The sequence below is a fragment of the Sturnira hondurensis genome, unplaced genomic scaffold (assembly GCF_014824575.4).
Source record: "Sturnira hondurensis isolate 20B ecotype Veracruz unplaced genomic scaffold, ASM1482457v3 Scaffold0013299, whole genome shotgun sequence".
NCBI classification, from domain to species: domain Eukaryota; kingdom Metazoa; phylum Chordata; class Mammalia; order Chiroptera; family Phyllostomidae; genus Sturnira; species Sturnira hondurensis.
The window spans coordinates 10540993-10559386 of NW_028085930.1; the positions used below are offsets into that span (position 1 = coordinate 10540993).

Here is an 18394-nt window from a genome sequence, read left to right on the forward strand (position 1 = left end):
GCTTTTGTTTATAAACTAAAGTTGACGTTTAGTGGTATTTATTCCTCAGAGTGCTCTATTCAGGGAAATGTTCTTTAAAGTTGCCCAGCTTAGCTTCCTTTACAGAACTACACACTTAAGGCAGGCAGAACTAACTGAACTGCTGGGTTCCCAGTAACCACAGAACATGTCTGCACACAAAACTCACCTCCTGTCTTGTTCGAGTAACTGGACAAGGGGTCAATGCCCACTTCTTGTTCTTCCGGCTGCAGAGGATGTCTCGTTTCGGATAAGGAGTGATACATTGTGAATACTGGACAGTGTCAGTGAAGGTGATTACCTGGATGATGAAAAATACAGAAAAAATAATAAATATGCTTTCCTTCTGCTATGACTGGGAAAAAATACAGGAGTAAATGATTAAATGAGCATTACAGACATTAACAAATTTTCTACAGGCTCCAGGGACTATCACTACACACTGATAGCACATGCAAAGAATTTGAAAAAGTGACATTAAATTTCCATGTCAACAATTTCTTCCCAAATTGGAACTTCGTTGGTAACCTTTACCTCAATGCTCAATCACATTGTCAGTAAACTGCGCAAAAAGTTGAATTTTAAGTTAAATTATTATCACATTGGTAACATCTTTTTGTTTCACTGCCAAAATAATAGACATTTACAATAGAAACTTTCAAAATGTAGAAAATATAGCAAACTGAAATAATTCATAGCTGTAGTAGATAAAAGTACTGTGGTTGACATTCCAGTTTATTTTACATATCCTTTCTGCCTTTCTCCTGGGCATTAAAATAGATATAAATATTTTATATAATAAACAAACAATATATATTTATACATATATATAAACTGGAAAGCATACACACACATATATATACTTTTAATGTAATCCATCATGCTAAATATACTGATTATATAAATTACTGTGTTTCCTTGCCATAAAAATCTATTATCACTTCTGATGCATCCTAGTATTCCATTATATAGCTATAACAATTTATGTAACCAATCCCTTATTAGTAAACAATTAGAATATTTTCAATTATTCAACATTATAAACAGCCTCATTAGTTTAGTAATATCTGTGCTACATCCATCATTACTGTCTTAGGATAAATTCTTGTAAGTATACTTGTTGGACCCAAACATATATTTTTAAAATGTTTTTACTGTTGTTCAATTATAGCTGTCTGCATTTCCCCCATTCCTCTCCTCTGTCCTACCCATGCCCCAGCTTCCGCACTCAATCCACCCACCCCCACCCCTGTTGTCTTTGTCCATGGGTCCTTACAATATGCTTTTGGCAAATTTTGCTCTAGAAATACTAGTATGCAATTCATTTCTCCTGCACCTTCATAGCAATAGCAATGGGTAATTCCTTTGGGGCAGGTATGGACCAGAGCAACAGTCAAATTTTAATATTGCATTTGCTTGGTAACTAAGAAAAACTCATCATTGCATCCTCTTAACAATGCTATGACATATCTTCATTTTCATTTAACCAAAAACTGAGGTGTAGAGAGATTAAGTAATTTGTCTACAGTCACATAACTAGGATGTGTTGAACCCTGAATATGAACCCATAATAAGTGTGTGACCTTGAATAAGTTCCTTCTCTGGTTTAACTATAAAAGGAGGTAATAGAATCTACCACACAGAGTTGTTGTGCGGTGTAAATGTGTTTATATGTAAAAATGCCTAAACAGCACCTACTTCCTAATAAATGCTGTTTTTGATGTTATTATTATTATTATTATTAAATTAAAAGTGCTGTCTTTAATAAAGTATCTTCGGGTTTTCTAGCCCAACCACTTACTAATAGACAAGGAAAAAATGTCACATTCACATCGGCTTTTAGAAGGATCTCTCCACATCTGGTCATACGCTTCTGAAGGCAAGTTTGTACCAAAGGGAAGTTTTTTGACAAAATCTCTGATTTGATTCTTTTATAAAGAACAGCCATTTGTTTCTTCTTTTATTCTTAACAACATCAACAGTTGAATATAAGTGGCCACGTTATTATTGTTTTCTCTCTTCAAATATTACTCGTGCCTCCTGGCCTCCTAATTGCTTATTATAGTTACCTTGATATTATGAAAACCTGGCTGAATAGTTTAATAGCTAGAGGAGGTGTCTGTGTAAAATAGGGAGAGTATATTTGGAAACAGTATTTCTGTGGCTGCAGAATAACAAAAGGTTTGGTCACTAGGCTGAGCTTTTCCAATTTATGATCTTGAGCCTCTGTTCATGAGAAATCTGAAGCCATCTGAGCCCAAACTGTGGGGAACTTTTTCTTGACCACTTGAATGCTTCATAATGCTCTATTTTTCTCTAGGTTTATATGGTCTCAAGTGCCACTTTCTATGACTTTATAGCATTTGAATATTGAAAGGCCAAGTATATTTTTATTTTGTAATATAAAATATTTAAGCTCACCTATAAACCTTTCATATGTTATAATCTACATATTTCTGAATAGGTATACTGTTTATGTATGTAATATTTTCATAGTAGATTGTTTACCTTACACATCTCGTTCTGGTGGCCTGGAAATTGTAAGGATTGACTTTGGTTTAATTTTCTTAGAATTATTATGCTTAGTATGCAGACCCTTATTGTAGTTCTATGCCTCTTTAATAGGCAGCACTTGAGTAGCACAATTGTGTGGTTGGTAAAAATGAATTAGGGTTTCAGGATTTTACCAATGGGTGATATTTAATATTGAATGACATGTATTAAGACAAATGCTTTTATATATAATTTATTTGGCATTGTAAATGCATTTGTCTTGTGAGAAACAGAACCCCTGTTGTCAGATGAAGTATTCTGGAAAGGTTTGGAGTAAATAAATGATAAAACTACTTTGATATACAATCTAACCAATATTAAATATTAAGACTTTCAGATGATTGATTTTAATACTTAATTAACTTATTTAAAGTCCAGTGTAACCCTCTTGCATTAAAGATTGGCAGAATTTTAAAATGGGGCTTAATTCTTTTTCTTTGTGCTTTCTTCCCTCGTTCCCCCCTCTTTCTTCCCTTTCCTTTCTGTCTCCTCCTTTTCTTTTTTCTGTGTTCCTTCCTTCTCTCCCTGATAATTAAGTCTTTAGAGCATCATTATTTTCACAAGCAAATTTACTACTAGCTACCAACATTTCTAAATAAAGTTTTGTCAATCCTATAATTCAGTTAGTTTGTCTCTTAATTATGAAAATATAGCTTCTATCAAAGTTTCTAGGTTTTATAGCTAAGATGTCATATTTTAGGTTATATACCCATCATAGTAAATGCATGCTCCTGTAACAAATACTTATTCATGCTATATCATCTCCCCATTTCATAATCGTGCTTTGGAAATGGTTCATTTGAGTTCCTTGATACGGTTTTCTTATAAGAGATATCTTTATGTAAAGTAATATTACTCTGTCATTTGTGTTAGACTTTAAGTTTACCATCAGTCAAGAATTTAAATGAATGAAGTATGCTTATATGAGCTGTGAATATGGATGTCTTTAGAAAACACAATTCAGAATGCTAATTCTATGTCTCTTTATTAGAAACAATGAAAGAATGAATACAAGGTCAAATACATAGAACCTCAGGTTCAGAAGGAATACTTTTTTTTTCTAGAGGCTTTGTGTATAGGATGTCATTTAAAAAATAGAATTCTATTCAACTAACATGTTTTGTCTGTACAATGCTAATTAAAATTTCACTTAGAAACTTGTATTGTTTCAGTTTACATGAAAAATAGTAATTTTGAAATTTTACTTAATGTATATTAAAAACTGTTTTCTAAGCTTTAGTGCTAAACTCTTACCTTTCATTAAATATTAACTGTTTCACAAGATTTCTTTTTTTTTTTTCAGGTAGATCACTTTTATCTTAAGATTTAATACTACAAGAACCAAATTTGTGAGGCCAATACAATTGTCCTTAGAAGTAGCTTTGGATCTTAGATAGCAGTTCCAGCATGATGTGCAGGTAACTGGGGTAGCAGTAAGAATGCGCCGCACAACCAGTTTGGAGGGGCTTTGTATTGTGAGTTCCTGTGAAGCAGGAATTGTTACTCATAGTAAGTGTAGCAAACACAAGGATATTTCCTTTCTCAAGTATTGAAAGGTATATTGCTCTGCTTTCTGAATTAGAAAAAATAAACTTGCCTTTATTTTTAAAAATATTTTGAGTACCACTTTTTGTTAATCAGGGAAATTTTAGAGACAGTTTTGTGTTATCTAAGAAAACTGAAACCCATCAAGTATGGATCTGGAGTAGTCATTTACATTTTGGTCATTATATATTTTTCTCTTTATAAATTTACATTCCGTCTAGAGAAGATTAAAGCATATCAGATATATAAGTCTCAGTTTATAATATAAATATAAAATGTAATAATTTGTGAATTCAAAATGTTTATGCCATTTTGACTTTTATAGTGATGATATTGAAATTTGAAACAAATTCTTCTTTAAATTTTTTTAAAATTTTTGTCAAATATTTTCATTTGGTCCAATATTTACAGTTAAAATTTTTATTCGTAATAGTGATTAAGGTAAATATATATTCATTTGTTTAAAAACCTTTAATATTCTGCTTTGTCATAGTCAAATATTTTCACTTGTTGCTATAGCTACAAAACACAAATTGGAAACTTCTTAAGAAAATTACTTCACATTTAAAAACAACATTAATTGTGATTTTGTAAGATAATCTCAATAGCAGTAACTAACACACTTATTTTTTTGATTTTAGGAAGCTAAAATAGCCCTTTTTACTTAAAACAACAAAAAAGCAAAGCAACACCTACTAAATAAGTTACTTTTGAACTAAGTATTTTAAATTCATAATTAAAAGAATATTGTCCACATTTTTTATCGGGTTTCTTCATATTAGCCCTATTACTAGGCAGCAAGTTGTCTTTATTTGATTAGGAAAGCATTTCAGTGACTCCGTTGTAATCTGTAGGCATAATAAATCATAATATAGTGAGTATCTGTATTATAATTTGGTATATTTGGTAAATTTTGTATTGTGGTTTTTGGATATTACTGAAGAATTAGCAATTTATAAAGAGTTATTATTTAAGCTAAAATTAAATGATTTCTTGAACCTAACTTTCTCTAAGGATTCCAAAAAAATTTTAAGTACCTTTGAGTATCTTACACGAATGTGCAAAAACATTGTATTATAGAGTATTTTAGCTTTAGAAAGTTTTTTGGATCCTTTCAAAAAATACTTTGCTATCAGTTTGCTCATCATTTGTCTATTTCTCATAGAATATATGAAGTCCCCTTATTTGTATATTTTATGTATGTGAAGTTTGTAACAGTGAAAGAACACTATAAGAAATTAAGGTAGTGATATGAATACATACTATAGGAAATTAAAGAAATTTTAAGAAAATCTGGTATTTAACTTGGAATATGCATTTTCAAACGTTACTCTTGTATTTTTAAGCATATAATAAAATACACAGAGGATATGAATCTTACATTAAATAGTTGTCCATGGGCCAGCTACAAGTTTGAAGTATGTTTTGTTTCATGAATTCTTTTTCTTAAAATTTAAATGATTTGCTAACACTTATAAGGAAAGAGATTTCACAGGAAATTCTGGATTTCCAGTTTGTCTTGGAAAAGTTGAAGCAGAATAAAGGATGTTCCGGTTATTCACAGACCCTGTCCTTTGTCCCCCATTGTTTCATAGCTTGTCTATGTGTGCTACTGACTAATGGACTCAGATGTAGTGTGTGGGGGGTGGGGGGTAGAGAATGTGAGCTCTGGAGTAAAATAGGAGCTCACATTCCTCTTCATTCGAGAGTTAATATTTTTTATGCAAGTATCTGCTACATCTCTGAAATATGACCACTCCTGGCACCCTGATCCTAGCATTCATTTCTCACCTAAATTCTTGCAGTACCCTCCTAACTGGTCTCCCATTCTTCCTTGCTGTTGCAAACATTCTCAATTGTGTTTCCAACAAAACCCAAATTTTGTTCAGGCCACATGCTCCCAGAGTATCTTGATACCCAGGGGATGAGTCATAATTGGTCTAACCAATCATAATGGTCCCAATTTCCTATGCCAGATTGGTTGGGATAAACCATTCTATGTGAATGCAAGTCACCCAGAGACTTCAAGAGGTTTTTCTTCCAACAAAGATGTATATTCATAATTGCAGTGGGTTACTCAATTCTAAATTCACCCTACCTCTAGCCTTCTGGCTATATGTAATAATAGAATCTTTACTGTATAACCCAATTGAGATTTTCTGTTATTGCAAGTTGGAATTAGCCTAACATCCTACAATCTATTACCACACAATATCCAATGCAATTTTTTTCATTGTAAATAGTGTCTTAACATACTTAGCATAAAATGCAAACCCTGTAAAGAGGGCCTATATCCAGGCCAATTTTTAATCCTCTGTTCACCTTGTCACCCCACCCCCCTCAGTATGATCCATCCAGATAGGACTTCTTTCTATTCCTTAAACAAAAGTACAGCTGACTGCCACTTTCGGTTTATGAATACATCCATTTTCTTTCCTGAGAATATTCTGCCAATTAATATCATTCAGACATATATCAAGGTGTGTCCAGAAAAAGTCCAGCCATTGTTAATATAACAAGAACAGTTTGTACAGCACTGTGTAACCTGGCAGCTAAGGAGAGTGGACTGGAATGTGCATGAACAATGATGACTTCACTGTACTAGTCAGTGGGGGCAGTAGATGACATTGAGTGAGCATGTGTGCTGTGTGGCTGTTGCATTCAAAATGACTGAGGGAGTACAGTGACAAACCTACATCAAATTTTGCATTAAGCTTGAACGTTCCTCTGTAGAAACTTCTGAGATGATTCAGAAGGCCTCAGCTATGGGCAACCGATAATTGGTGGCTTCCTCACGACAACGCACCAGCTCACGCACCAAGTTCTTCTGCAGGGCATTTTGGTGAAAGATCAAATCACCCAGGTGACTCAGCCCCATTACAGCCCAGATTTGGTGCCTGCAAACTTCTGGCTTTTCCCAAAACTAAAATCACCTTCAAAAGGGAGGAGACTTCAGGCCATCATCGTCTATGAGATTCAGGAAAATACATGGGGCAGCTAATGGTGATTGGGAGAACTGTGTGAGGCCCCAAGGTGCCTACTTTGAAGGGGACTGAGGTATCACTGTCATATGTACAAAGTTTCTTGTATCTTCTCCAATAAACATCGCTATTTTTCAGATCACACGGCTGGAAACTTTCTGGACAGGCCATGTAGACTCAAAATCAGATCAGTAGAGAAAGCTTTTCCTGAAGCATATCTAACCCAGTGGCAAATCTTACTGATTCTACCTTTAAAATAAAATCATGAATCAAACCATTCTGTACCACTACCACCCTCATTCGAGTTGCTGCTGTCCCTGGCTTGGACTATTCAATTGCTTTCATAGGTCTCCAGGTTTCCACCCTGGCCATCTATTGGCCATTTACTCATAGCAGCCAGAGTGATGGGTCCATTTGAAATTTAACTCAGCTCGTGTTGTCTCCTCAGCTCAAAACTTTCCCATAGCTTCTTTTTCATTGAGAACAAAATACAAAATCTTCACAAAACGCTACAGGATCTTGCCCTTGGCACTGCTTTGATCTTCTATCTTACGACTCTCCCCCTAGCCACTCAAGCCCTCCAGCCCCAACAGTCTCTTTTTAGTTTCTCAAATGTGCCCAGCAAGTTCCTGCCACAGGGGGCCTTCCTACTTTCCTGGTTCCAAAACACTTCCCTCGGGTAGTCACAAGATTCTCTTCCCCACGGTCTTTAAGCCAGGCTCAGATGTCACCTTATTTGTGAGGTTACCCATGGTCACAGGACCACACTCATCAAACACCCTCCCCTACTCTTCATCCCATTACCCAGATTTACTTTTCCTGTAACACTTATCACTATCTAACTTGTTACCACATGTTACATCAACCCCCTATTATCAGTTATATGAATACGAAAGCTTTATTTTATTCACTGCTGCTATCTCCCATATCTGGAAGGTACCCTTATTGTTTTACATGGCCTTGCTGATAACAATTTGAAATACTCCAAAAAAGACAATGAGAGGAAAGCTAATTCAATCCAAGTTAGATGATTAATTTAAATCGGTTTTTCAAGAATTCCTAGGTACATGCAAGGGAAGTATATTAGCAGAAAATAAATGTTAAAGAGATTAGAATTAAAGATATTGGAGAAGACAGAACCCACAAAACAGAGTAGATGCTAGGTAATTAAGATTTTCTAATAATAATTACTTTAAAGAAGCGAGGACGGGTTCCTCTAGGCAAGGGTCCCCACTCTCGGGAGAGCGCGACGCAGGTGAACAAACACGTAGCCTGTGCTGCTGCTCAGTGCTCGCTCAGACACACAGCGTGGCAGAAGACAGCGCAGGCTCCCTGCAGACCCACAGGCTGCCAGCCGCTCCCAGGCACCCTCGCCCCCCTACACTTCTCACTTCTGCCGTCTTCTCTTACCACATCCTAAAAGTACAGAAAACTATTATATCTAACCTTGCCCTTTGGCTAGAAACCCTCCCTTTTCCCACTAAAACTAGGAAAGACCAAAGGCAGCAAGAATTCCGTGCACCTAGCCTGTGATCTGTACTCCGAGGTAAGCCCACACACTCATAGGAAAAAATAATCCACTGCTTGCTCAGGGCTAGACTATGGAGTCCCTCTCAAACGCACTAGTACAGTGGGTGAGACTGTCAGGAACCCTGGCATTTCAAATGCAAATGTTTAGATTTTGAGAAACTTCTGAAAGAGAGTAACACACTAATTGTTATCCGATGTGCAACCTTTACAAAGTTAACCACCCACAAATAAATAACAAAAAGACCATTTGCAGGCCAATGATGAGACTACTGATTCAAATTAATGAACTAAATTAATGAAGTTCATAAAAAGGTAACTGTTATAATTTCTGAGTATACTTATGTACATTACCCCCTCCCCCAAAACAGAAATAGTATTCAATGATAAAAGGAGAAGTTGAAAGTACTTTAGGGTAACATCTGGTTTATATCTGACATTGAGTAGATGGTATCAGGTGGCTAATCTTTTAAATCAATTTTATTAAAATATACACATACACAAACACAAACAAGATACACTATATAACTCTATAGCTATCATTTTAAAAGATGTTTTTACTTTTATTTTAATTACCTATTTTCTCTTCAGAAAAAAATTAAATTATAAATAAAGAATGGTGTTTTTGTAATTAAAGACAAATTTTATTTATTTGTTAATCTCATATAATCCCTATCTCATGACTGACATGAGGATTAAATAAGATCATGTGTGGGAATACATACTAAAAACAACAGTGCAACCAAAATTCATGGTTTACTGACAATAATATTACTTAAAATCCTTCAGAAGACAGCAGCTGCATGACTGACTGCACCCTTTGACGTTTGCCAGGTACACTGGTAACTAAAAGGTGATGCAGACTGTAAACAGAGAGTGCGATCGGCTAGCACAGGGGAGGAGGCACTCTCAGCAGAGGAAGCAGCACGTGCAAGGGCTCAGAGGACAGACAGTGCGCGCACGGTCCACTGCAAGTCGCAAGGAGTCAGGCTCAGCTCGGTTGATGATCAGTCTCAGGAACAAGGCAAAGGCTACATACGGGGTGGCTGCCTGGCTGGTGTGGCTCAGTTGGCCGAGTGCTGGCCCATGAATCGAAAGGTCACTGGTTCAATTCCCAGTCAGGGCACATGCCTGAGTTGCAGGCCAGGTCCCCAGTTGGGGGCACGCAAGAGGCAACTGATTAATGTTTCTCTCACACACTGATAATTCTCTCTCTCTTTCTTTCTCCCTCCTTTCCCTTCTCGCTAAAAAATAAACAAACAAACAAACAAACAAATACTCTTTAACATATTTTTAAAAATAAGACATGGCTTATATACCACACCTAAGATTCTGAGCTGTTTCTTAAGGGCAATGGAAGCCACTGAATACTTTCAAGTAAAAAGGAGGAAACATCTGCTGCTTCACTGTGTTCAATCTTTCTTCAGCTATGCCAACCTCATGACTCAAGAACTTCCATACATGTGTCTGCTCAGCCTGGTACTACTCATTTTCTCTGCCTCACCAACTGCTTGCTCCCTGTTCTTAAGATTCAGCTCAAAAGTCATTTTCCCTGAGCATTCCTTCCTTCGACTTGGTTCAGATGCCCACTAACCTCACGTATAACTTCACAGTGATGTTAGCCATTCTTTAGTGTAATGGTTGTTTTCCCACCAACTTCTACCCTGTCTAATGATGGACGGCACATTCTGCTACAAGGTACTAGCATACAAGAACTTGAAAAAGTCAATTACTCAACCAATCAATAAAACCCAAAATACTCAAGATAGTCTAATTCCCAAATATGAGGACTGAGTTATACTTCTTCCTACACACAAGCATACAAATTCAAATGACTTCAATGCATCTTGGAGCATGTTGTAGGAACCAATGTCACCTTAGATGACCTGTCTGAGCTACAGGAACTGAGCTATCCTCCACACTGTTTAATATGACCTAAAAAACTCACTGGCAACAATTACATGTCGAACACCTACTAGGGGATAAGAACCATAGCACTGATCCTCATATCAGATGTAAATTCAATAAGCAGTGAGCTTAATTCTTTATCCTACTTGGTGAAAATTACCACTATGACACTTTGGGTTATAACAGCGTTGAAATGTGGTACTCGTTTTCAACCATAACTTTGGACAGGCACATCAGATAACAAACTAGATTACTCCGAATGTTTTCTTTTCCATGAAATCAAAAACCTTTTTGAAATGTCAGCCCTGAACAGCGTAAAATTATACAGAATGATGAGGAACTAGACTTATAGTGCATATAAATACGAGAGCAATATTAGGCTGCATTTAATTACCAGTTCAAACAACAACCTGATCTAACCTTTGACAAGTAAAATAAATGTTCTGAATAATTTAACTAAAGCAAACATTTGCTGTTAATGCTAGCTAATTATAGTAAGAGCTGGAAAGAGAAGCAGAAGAGAGATGACGAAGAGAAGAGAAAGGGAGATAAAAGGTTGAGATCTGCAACTATTCATTGAAACATGATTTTTTTCAATGAATTTAATTCACGTAAAAGGGCAAACTCAGTACAGCAAAGTTGCTTCATACATACTCACATAAAGAAACATTACAGGTAATTATAGAGCTCATTCTTTCAGTCAACAAAAACCACCAGATTATCACGGGAACAGGAAAACTAGTTATACATGAACCAGGGTACAATTGCCCCCTTCACTGAAAGAGCTCAAAGTCTAGTGAGGGAAAGGCCCAAAAAATGAGTTGCCAGACTTAGAATAATTAACTAAAATAATTAAAATAAAATAAAATAAAACAAAACAAAATAAAATAAAATAAAATAGTGATGCCCAGTTATTGAATTTCAGAAAAACAACAAAAGTAATATTTGGAAACTACTTATGTGAAAAAGTATTCACATGTAACTGAAGATCATCATTATTGGAGTAAGGAAAAGCTCCAATACCCCAACTTGATGACATTTAAATATATAGAGATTTTATATAATGGAAAATAAAAATCACTTAAGTTATTAAAACTTACTATAAAATAATGAATTTGAGTTTCATTGAAAAATGATATGACTTAAAGGTTTCTCTCAGAATCTTTGATATTTATGTTGATTGTAAGGGTTCCATCTTTACCCAAAAGAGACTTGTGTACATGTAACTTCTGTCTGCATGTTTTCTAACACCAAAATCACTAGATGTCCATGTAAGAAAACGTAAACACACATATATGTACATGAAATACATATACACATATATGTATATACATATGTAAATACACAGCAGATGTATGCCTAACTACATCCTTTGATTTTTACATGTATCAACTTTGAGAACAGCTTTGTACTTATGTATATACATGTATGTATGTATATATATATATGTGTGTATGTGCGGCTTAAAAATGTAAACATTATTGGACCTGAAAATGAGAACAAAGCTGCTTAGATTTCATATTTATGAAAGGAAAGTTTACAGCATTGACAAAATGAAAGATGGATAAAAAAGGGCCAATTAAAAAAGACAAGACAATACATAGGGCTTACATAATATCCTGATGTCACAAAACACAAAGGTTCTGTGGATACTACCGAAGAATTTGCAACTCATCAATGCATACTAAAAAATAATTCCATGACCTCTATGTAGAATACATGAAGGTCTGAAAAGGTCGTGAAAGGGTGCAATTAACAAAACAAAGAAATACACAAATAGTAATGGGGGTACGAAAGGACTACAGAGGGGCTATACAAACCCCATCTCAAATGCCAGAGAATTTTACTAAAAATATATACCTCTCTCTTCCTGTACATACACTTAGGCAGAAGATAGTGGCACACTATCACAAAATTTCACTTCATACTACAACAAAATGCTTAAAAGTATATTATATTAGACAACTACAATTTTTGCCATACTGCTTTAAATGAAATCACTGGGGAATTTTAAAACTTTGGTTATCCATGCCTAAACCTCAGCTAACAATTTAAAAGTAGATGGCAAACTCCATGCCATGCCTTGCCGTTTGTAAAACAATGGCACAATCATTTGCAATTACAGTGTTCTGTTTATATATACTGAGTTAAATAAATAGATATCTGAAGATTCTGAAAACTTTAAGACCTAAAAATTTTATCTTAAATTCTATTGGGAATAAAGAATCAAACATCTTAACTGTTGTTACCATAAAGTATTTTTTCTTATAAAAATTGAGGCATTCAAAACCAGATAATAATTCCCTTCCCCCAGTCCAAATACACTCACTTTTACTTAAGTAAATTTTTACTAAGTTTTCCTTAGCAAAGCAAGTTTTTTTACTGAAATTTTAAATTACAAATAAATATTTTAATTTCAAGTAAAAGATTAAGAAGGCCAGTTATGTTGAAAGTAATAGGAAGACACTGACCAAAGTAGTGTGAAGCTCTACGTTTTTACTAAATATCTAAGAAAGATCACTTGCTATTTAATTATGATAACTAAATATGAGAGGTCAAAGCAGCAACCTTACATATTTAATCACATAAGTGGATTGGTATGATATATTCTCTTCCTTATATTTGAGAACCTAATACTTTATCTCTCATCTGATATAGAATACTCACATATAGCACACACATATCTTCACCAGTATTGCTCCTTACAGAATCAGTCTAGTGATTTATTGACATAAAAGCCTTAGCACCAAAAAAAAATCCCAATAATAGAAATTAGTCTATATTCTTTAGCTAATATTAGAATTTGAATACTGGCCATAGTGACTTGAATTCTTGATATATTTCTTTAAACACCCTCTAAAAGTCTGCGCAGAAGAGCCATTGTGAGCCCATATGGTAGGGCATACACAAATATCCATAGTAAAATAAGCAACAACCAAAAATAAAAATGGATCATGAAATAATTTTTATGATTATGTTAAAACAAAAGTAAGATTTAAGGTACATATTTTAACATTTAATGCAATCCTATTTTGGTGACCAACCTATTATTAATTTTAACATAAATGTGAAGTTGCTAGGTCAAACCACTTCCATATCTATAACTCCAATAAAACACTGCCAAACTTCCATCCAAAGTGGCTACACCAGTTTTGTTATAGGAGAGTTTCTACTTTCCACCTCCTTCCTAGCTTATAGCATCATGAACCATTTTACTTTTTACCAATCTGAACTGTGCTTTTCATTAGCATCTTCCTGACCACTTCTTAACTGAAAATTTTTTCATCTCTTCTATCAGTCAGGGTTCTGCTAAAAACAGAACCAACAGGCCCTAGCTGGTGTAGCTCAGTGGATTGAGCACGGGCCTGCGAACCAGAGGATCGCGGTTCGATTCCCAGTCAGGGTACATGCCTGGGTTACAGGCCAGTTCCCTGCAGGCCAACTCCCAGCAGGGGACGCACAAAAGGCAACCATACATTGATGTTTCTCTCCCTCTCTCCTTCCCCTGTAAAGATTAAAAAAAAAAAAAAACAGAACCAACAGGACATTACATATATGTACATATAAAAAGATACACATAGAAGTTCATATGTTTATTTCTTTAGATATATTAATTACAAGGAATTGGCTGTCACGATGAGATTCACATTCACTCTGCACAGTAAGCAGGCAGGCTGGACAGGGCAGGAAGAGATGATGCTATAGATGAAGTCCAAGTCAGTCAGCTACAGAATTCCTCTTGCTGGGGGCAAGCTCAGTCTTTTTGTTCCATTCTGGCTTTCAATTCATTACATAAAAGTTACCCACGTTATGGGAGCCAATCTGCTTTGTGCCCATTTAAATATTAATTTCATCCAAAACACCCTCACAGAAACACAATAATCTCTGACCAAATACCTGAGCACTCTATGGGCCAGTCAAGTTAATGCATACAATTAAGCATTCACATCTGTTTACTGGCCGTTTAGGTCTCTTTTTCTGTAAGCTGCCTGGTCATATCTCTTACCCAATTTTCAACTGGGCTGTCTTTTGCTTAATAATTTATAAGATTTAAAAAAATAAATCATGGAGACATAATTTTAATGCAATATTGAAAAATCAAAAGTACACTATACATTAATCATCATTCACATACATGTTAAATGGTCCCCATACTGTGAATTACACTGCAGAATGCATTTTGAAAAAAAATGACTTCCCTTTGTAAACATGAAACAATGAAAAACAGATTATGATCCTGAACAAGAAATGTTTGCAATATTGATGATTACTAATATTTTATTGAATGCTTACTAAATGCCAGACACTGTGCTTTATGTTACTATCACATTTACTGTTTTCTTTTACACATCCTCTGCAATCTTATCAGAAAGGCATCGTCATCACCCCTATTCTATATAGGTGGCTATTGAGGCCATCAGGTTAAGGATCTCAGCCCTAGCTTACCCACTAAGTGCCTGGGACCTGAATTCAGACTTTGGCACTGGGGAAGAAACACCAGGGAACAAAGAACGAGGAGGGTTAGGGTTGATGCTTTAATTCTGTCAGGAGGTGGAATATGGAAAATACACAGACCACGCAATGAAAGACAGAATGCCACAGCCGAGGACAATGCAGCTTTAACTCTAAGATGTCAAGGGACAATTATGGAGCACTAGAAAGATTTCATGGAAAAAAGGGAATGTCTAGGACAGGCTTTGAAAAAAGAGTAACATTTTGACAGGCACAGATGGGCAGAGACAGCTGATCAGAGGTCAACTCAAAAAAGATTGTTCCAAATGCAGCAAAATGAACAAAACAGTAAATGCCTGTATTTGCAAAAGGGAAATCTGCAATGAGAAAAAGGCAGCTGCAAAACAGACATATAATATTATGTCATATGAAATGCAAATTATTAACAATAAAGCTTTACATTTAAATAGCAGTTTGAAGTTCACCAAAACTTTCACATATACCATGCATTTTCAAATGAGGCAACACTGTCCTTGAGGGGGAGAAAAATGGGATGGGGGTGGGGAATCTTAAATATTTGAGGGTTTGTGGCCCTCTAACGGCCCCGGGATCCAGTATATCTGTTACATTAAAATTTCACGGGGAGGGAAATGATTAGGGAGAAAAAATTAAAGGCTTTTCAGGGGGTTAACAATTAAAAAGAGGTTGAAAACACTTAAAATACTAACTTATTTGATCACCCCTGCCATCTAGAGCAGGGGCGTCAAACTCATTTTCACCGGGCCCACATCAGCCTTGCAGTTGCCTTCAAAGGGCTGAATGTAATTTTTGGACTGTATAAATGTAACCACTCCTTAACAGTTAAGCGAGATCTCCAAGCTGCTGCTGGGTAGAAACAAGGTGCAGGGCAGGATAAAAAAGGTGGAGGGCGGGATTCGGCCTATAGGCCTGTGTTTGCCGCCTCTGTTCTAGTGGGTAAGAAGGGTATCAGTCCCCTTTTGGAAAAGCATGTAAGACAAATAAAACTACAAGACATAACTGAATGAATAAAGGAGATAAACAGGTTTACAAAGAAAGGAAATGTTATTGTGAGTTATGTGTGTGTATAATATAAAACAATGTGCAACCTCACTCATAATTAAGAAATGTCAACCATAACAATTAGAAGTAATTTCTCAATCTTCAAATTTGCAAAACAAGAAAAGTGAATACTACTTAGTGTTGATAAGGGTGTGGAGAAATATGCATTTTGATATTAACTTGATTATGTAAGTATAAATTTTTTAAAGAAATCTGGTAGTAACTATCAAAAAGATAAATTCACATAGCCTTTCATTCAGCAATTCTACTACTAGGAATTTATCCTACTGAACTATCCTCTAGCCAAATTTATGCAAAAAGAGGCTGACTGTAATAGTCAAAAACTATTAACAACCCAGATACCCATCAATAACAAATTGGTTTGCCCTGGCTGGTATAGCTCAGTGGCTTGAGTGCCAGCCTGCTAACCAGAGGGTCGCAGGTTCGATTCAGTCAGGGCACATGCCTGGGTTGCAGGCCAGGTCCCAGGTAGGGGGTGTGCAAGAGGTAACCACACATTAATGTTTCTCTCCTCTTTATCCCTCCCTTCCCCTTGCTCTAAAAATAAATAAAATATTTTATGTAAATAGGTTCTGTAGATTATGGTAACCCCGAAATTGAGTACTACATGGTCAATAAAAATACAAATGCACTAATACAGAAAATGTACAAAGGATACTGAAATCAGTAGGTAGAATATGTATAGGATGACACCATTATTTTGTAAAATACATAAGCTCACTATGCATGAGAAACGATTCTTCAGTTTGCACCTCTGTATATGCTTTTGAAAAAATTAAAACATGAGGACACATCCTTTAGCAAATATTTAGTAATAAAATTATGAAAATGGCTTGTTTAAGCTCATACAATTAGGAAAAAGAACTATTAATAAAATATTTGGGGCTCATAATTCAGTTTTATATTACATTACTTTATAAAGTTACTACTGTTCAGAAAAATCCATTGTGCTAATTAAATATGGTAATGTCTGTGGTCCCATAATGCCTACCGAAGTATAAATATACCTTCTGGGTCTCAATGCCTTTCATGGTCTACCCACATCTGTCTTTCTAATCTTCTCCTTCACACCTTTTCACTCTTTAATGACATGCAGTGCTCTCCTACCTCTGTCTCTTTATTTGGGCAAGCAGCCTTGGTCAAGAAAACCTATCCCAATGCATTCCTCTACCTGAAATTTCTAAAAAAGAAAAAAAAACCACAATTCTTCAGACTCTTCTTTTTTTCATGGCCTGGCAAATAACAGGAAATATTGTTGAATGAATGAATTTCCATTGGACCACATCCCATTAATCACTTGTCTAAGGTCATTATCAAATGCTCCATTCTCTTGAAAAGATTTCCTCATTCCTCTTCATTCAGTTTTGAACTATTAAATTGAATAAATTTAAAAACTGGATCATGTAAAAGTCAATCCCATATTTCCACTTCTTATGAGGAAACAGTGAGCAAAACAGAGGGGCTCCTTCTCTGAGGGAACAAAAGTTGAACAGCTGGGAGAACAGCTCCCTCGACTGTACCAGCGCCACTGCTTTCCATTACTCTGCTTTACTATTTCTACAAAATCTACTTTTGCTGACACCAGGGACAGAGTCCTACTCCCTAGGCTCAAACTGAGGAAATGCCCTCACTGTCTGACCTCATACAAGTTGGTTCAACCCTTTGTGCCTCAGTTTCCTCAATGAGAAAGAGGAAACACCCATTTCATAGATGTTGTGAATATTAAACAAATATTCCTGAAATACTTCAACAATATCAGACACACGAATAGTAAGCAATCAATAAAGTTAGTTATCATTGTTATCACCATCACCATTATACTGTCACCATGCTGGTGCATGCATTCACACAGTCAGGCAGGCTCTCAGAACAAACCGAAGACAGGACGGTGCTTACAGTTCCAAAACACAGATCCGTTGAGTGTCCCATTATATTAACTCACTATTGCCTACATTACAGTTAGATTTCACATAACGCTTTCTCAGAGTGTCTTCTGAGGAAGGAAAGAAGGTGGTAAGTGGAAACTGGAGAAAGCAGGGGCTGCCCAAGTATAAGAAACATTCAACTTAAATGCCTGCTGAATTCTCCCATGTGTCAAAAGCTACTGTGGAAGACAATTATTTAATAGTGAATAAGACAAAGCCGCTATCCTTAGGGAATTCGCATGCTAAGGGAAGACCAACAGTAAAATAAGGATAAAAAGTAGTTCACATGTCCTGTAGTGAGTGATACGTTATGAAGAAAATCTAAAGAGAACGTGCGGGTACAGAATGATGGGTCACAACTGAGAGTGTATTTGGGAGCTGGCA

The 18394-nt window shown here is 35.7% G+C and overlaps 1 protein-coding gene across 4 annotated transcripts in view; it reads right to left on the reverse strand.

Moving 5' to 3' along the window:
• The window catches only part of TBC1D5 (TBC1 domain family member 5), a 476007-nt gene that overhangs the window by 294320 nt on the left and 163293 nt on the right, over window positions 1-18394 (reverse strand). For 3 of the 4 annotated variants that reach the window (XM_037061363.1, XM_037061360.1, XM_037061361.1), the window contains one exon: window positions 188-321. In XM_037061363.1, the coding sequence (XP_036917258.1) occupies window positions 188-284 (97 nt within the window). In that variant the 5' untranslated portion in view covers window positions 285-321. The remainder of the gene's footprint in view (window positions 1-187; window positions 322-18394) is intronic. The other variant, XM_037061362.1, reaches the window with a different exon arrangement.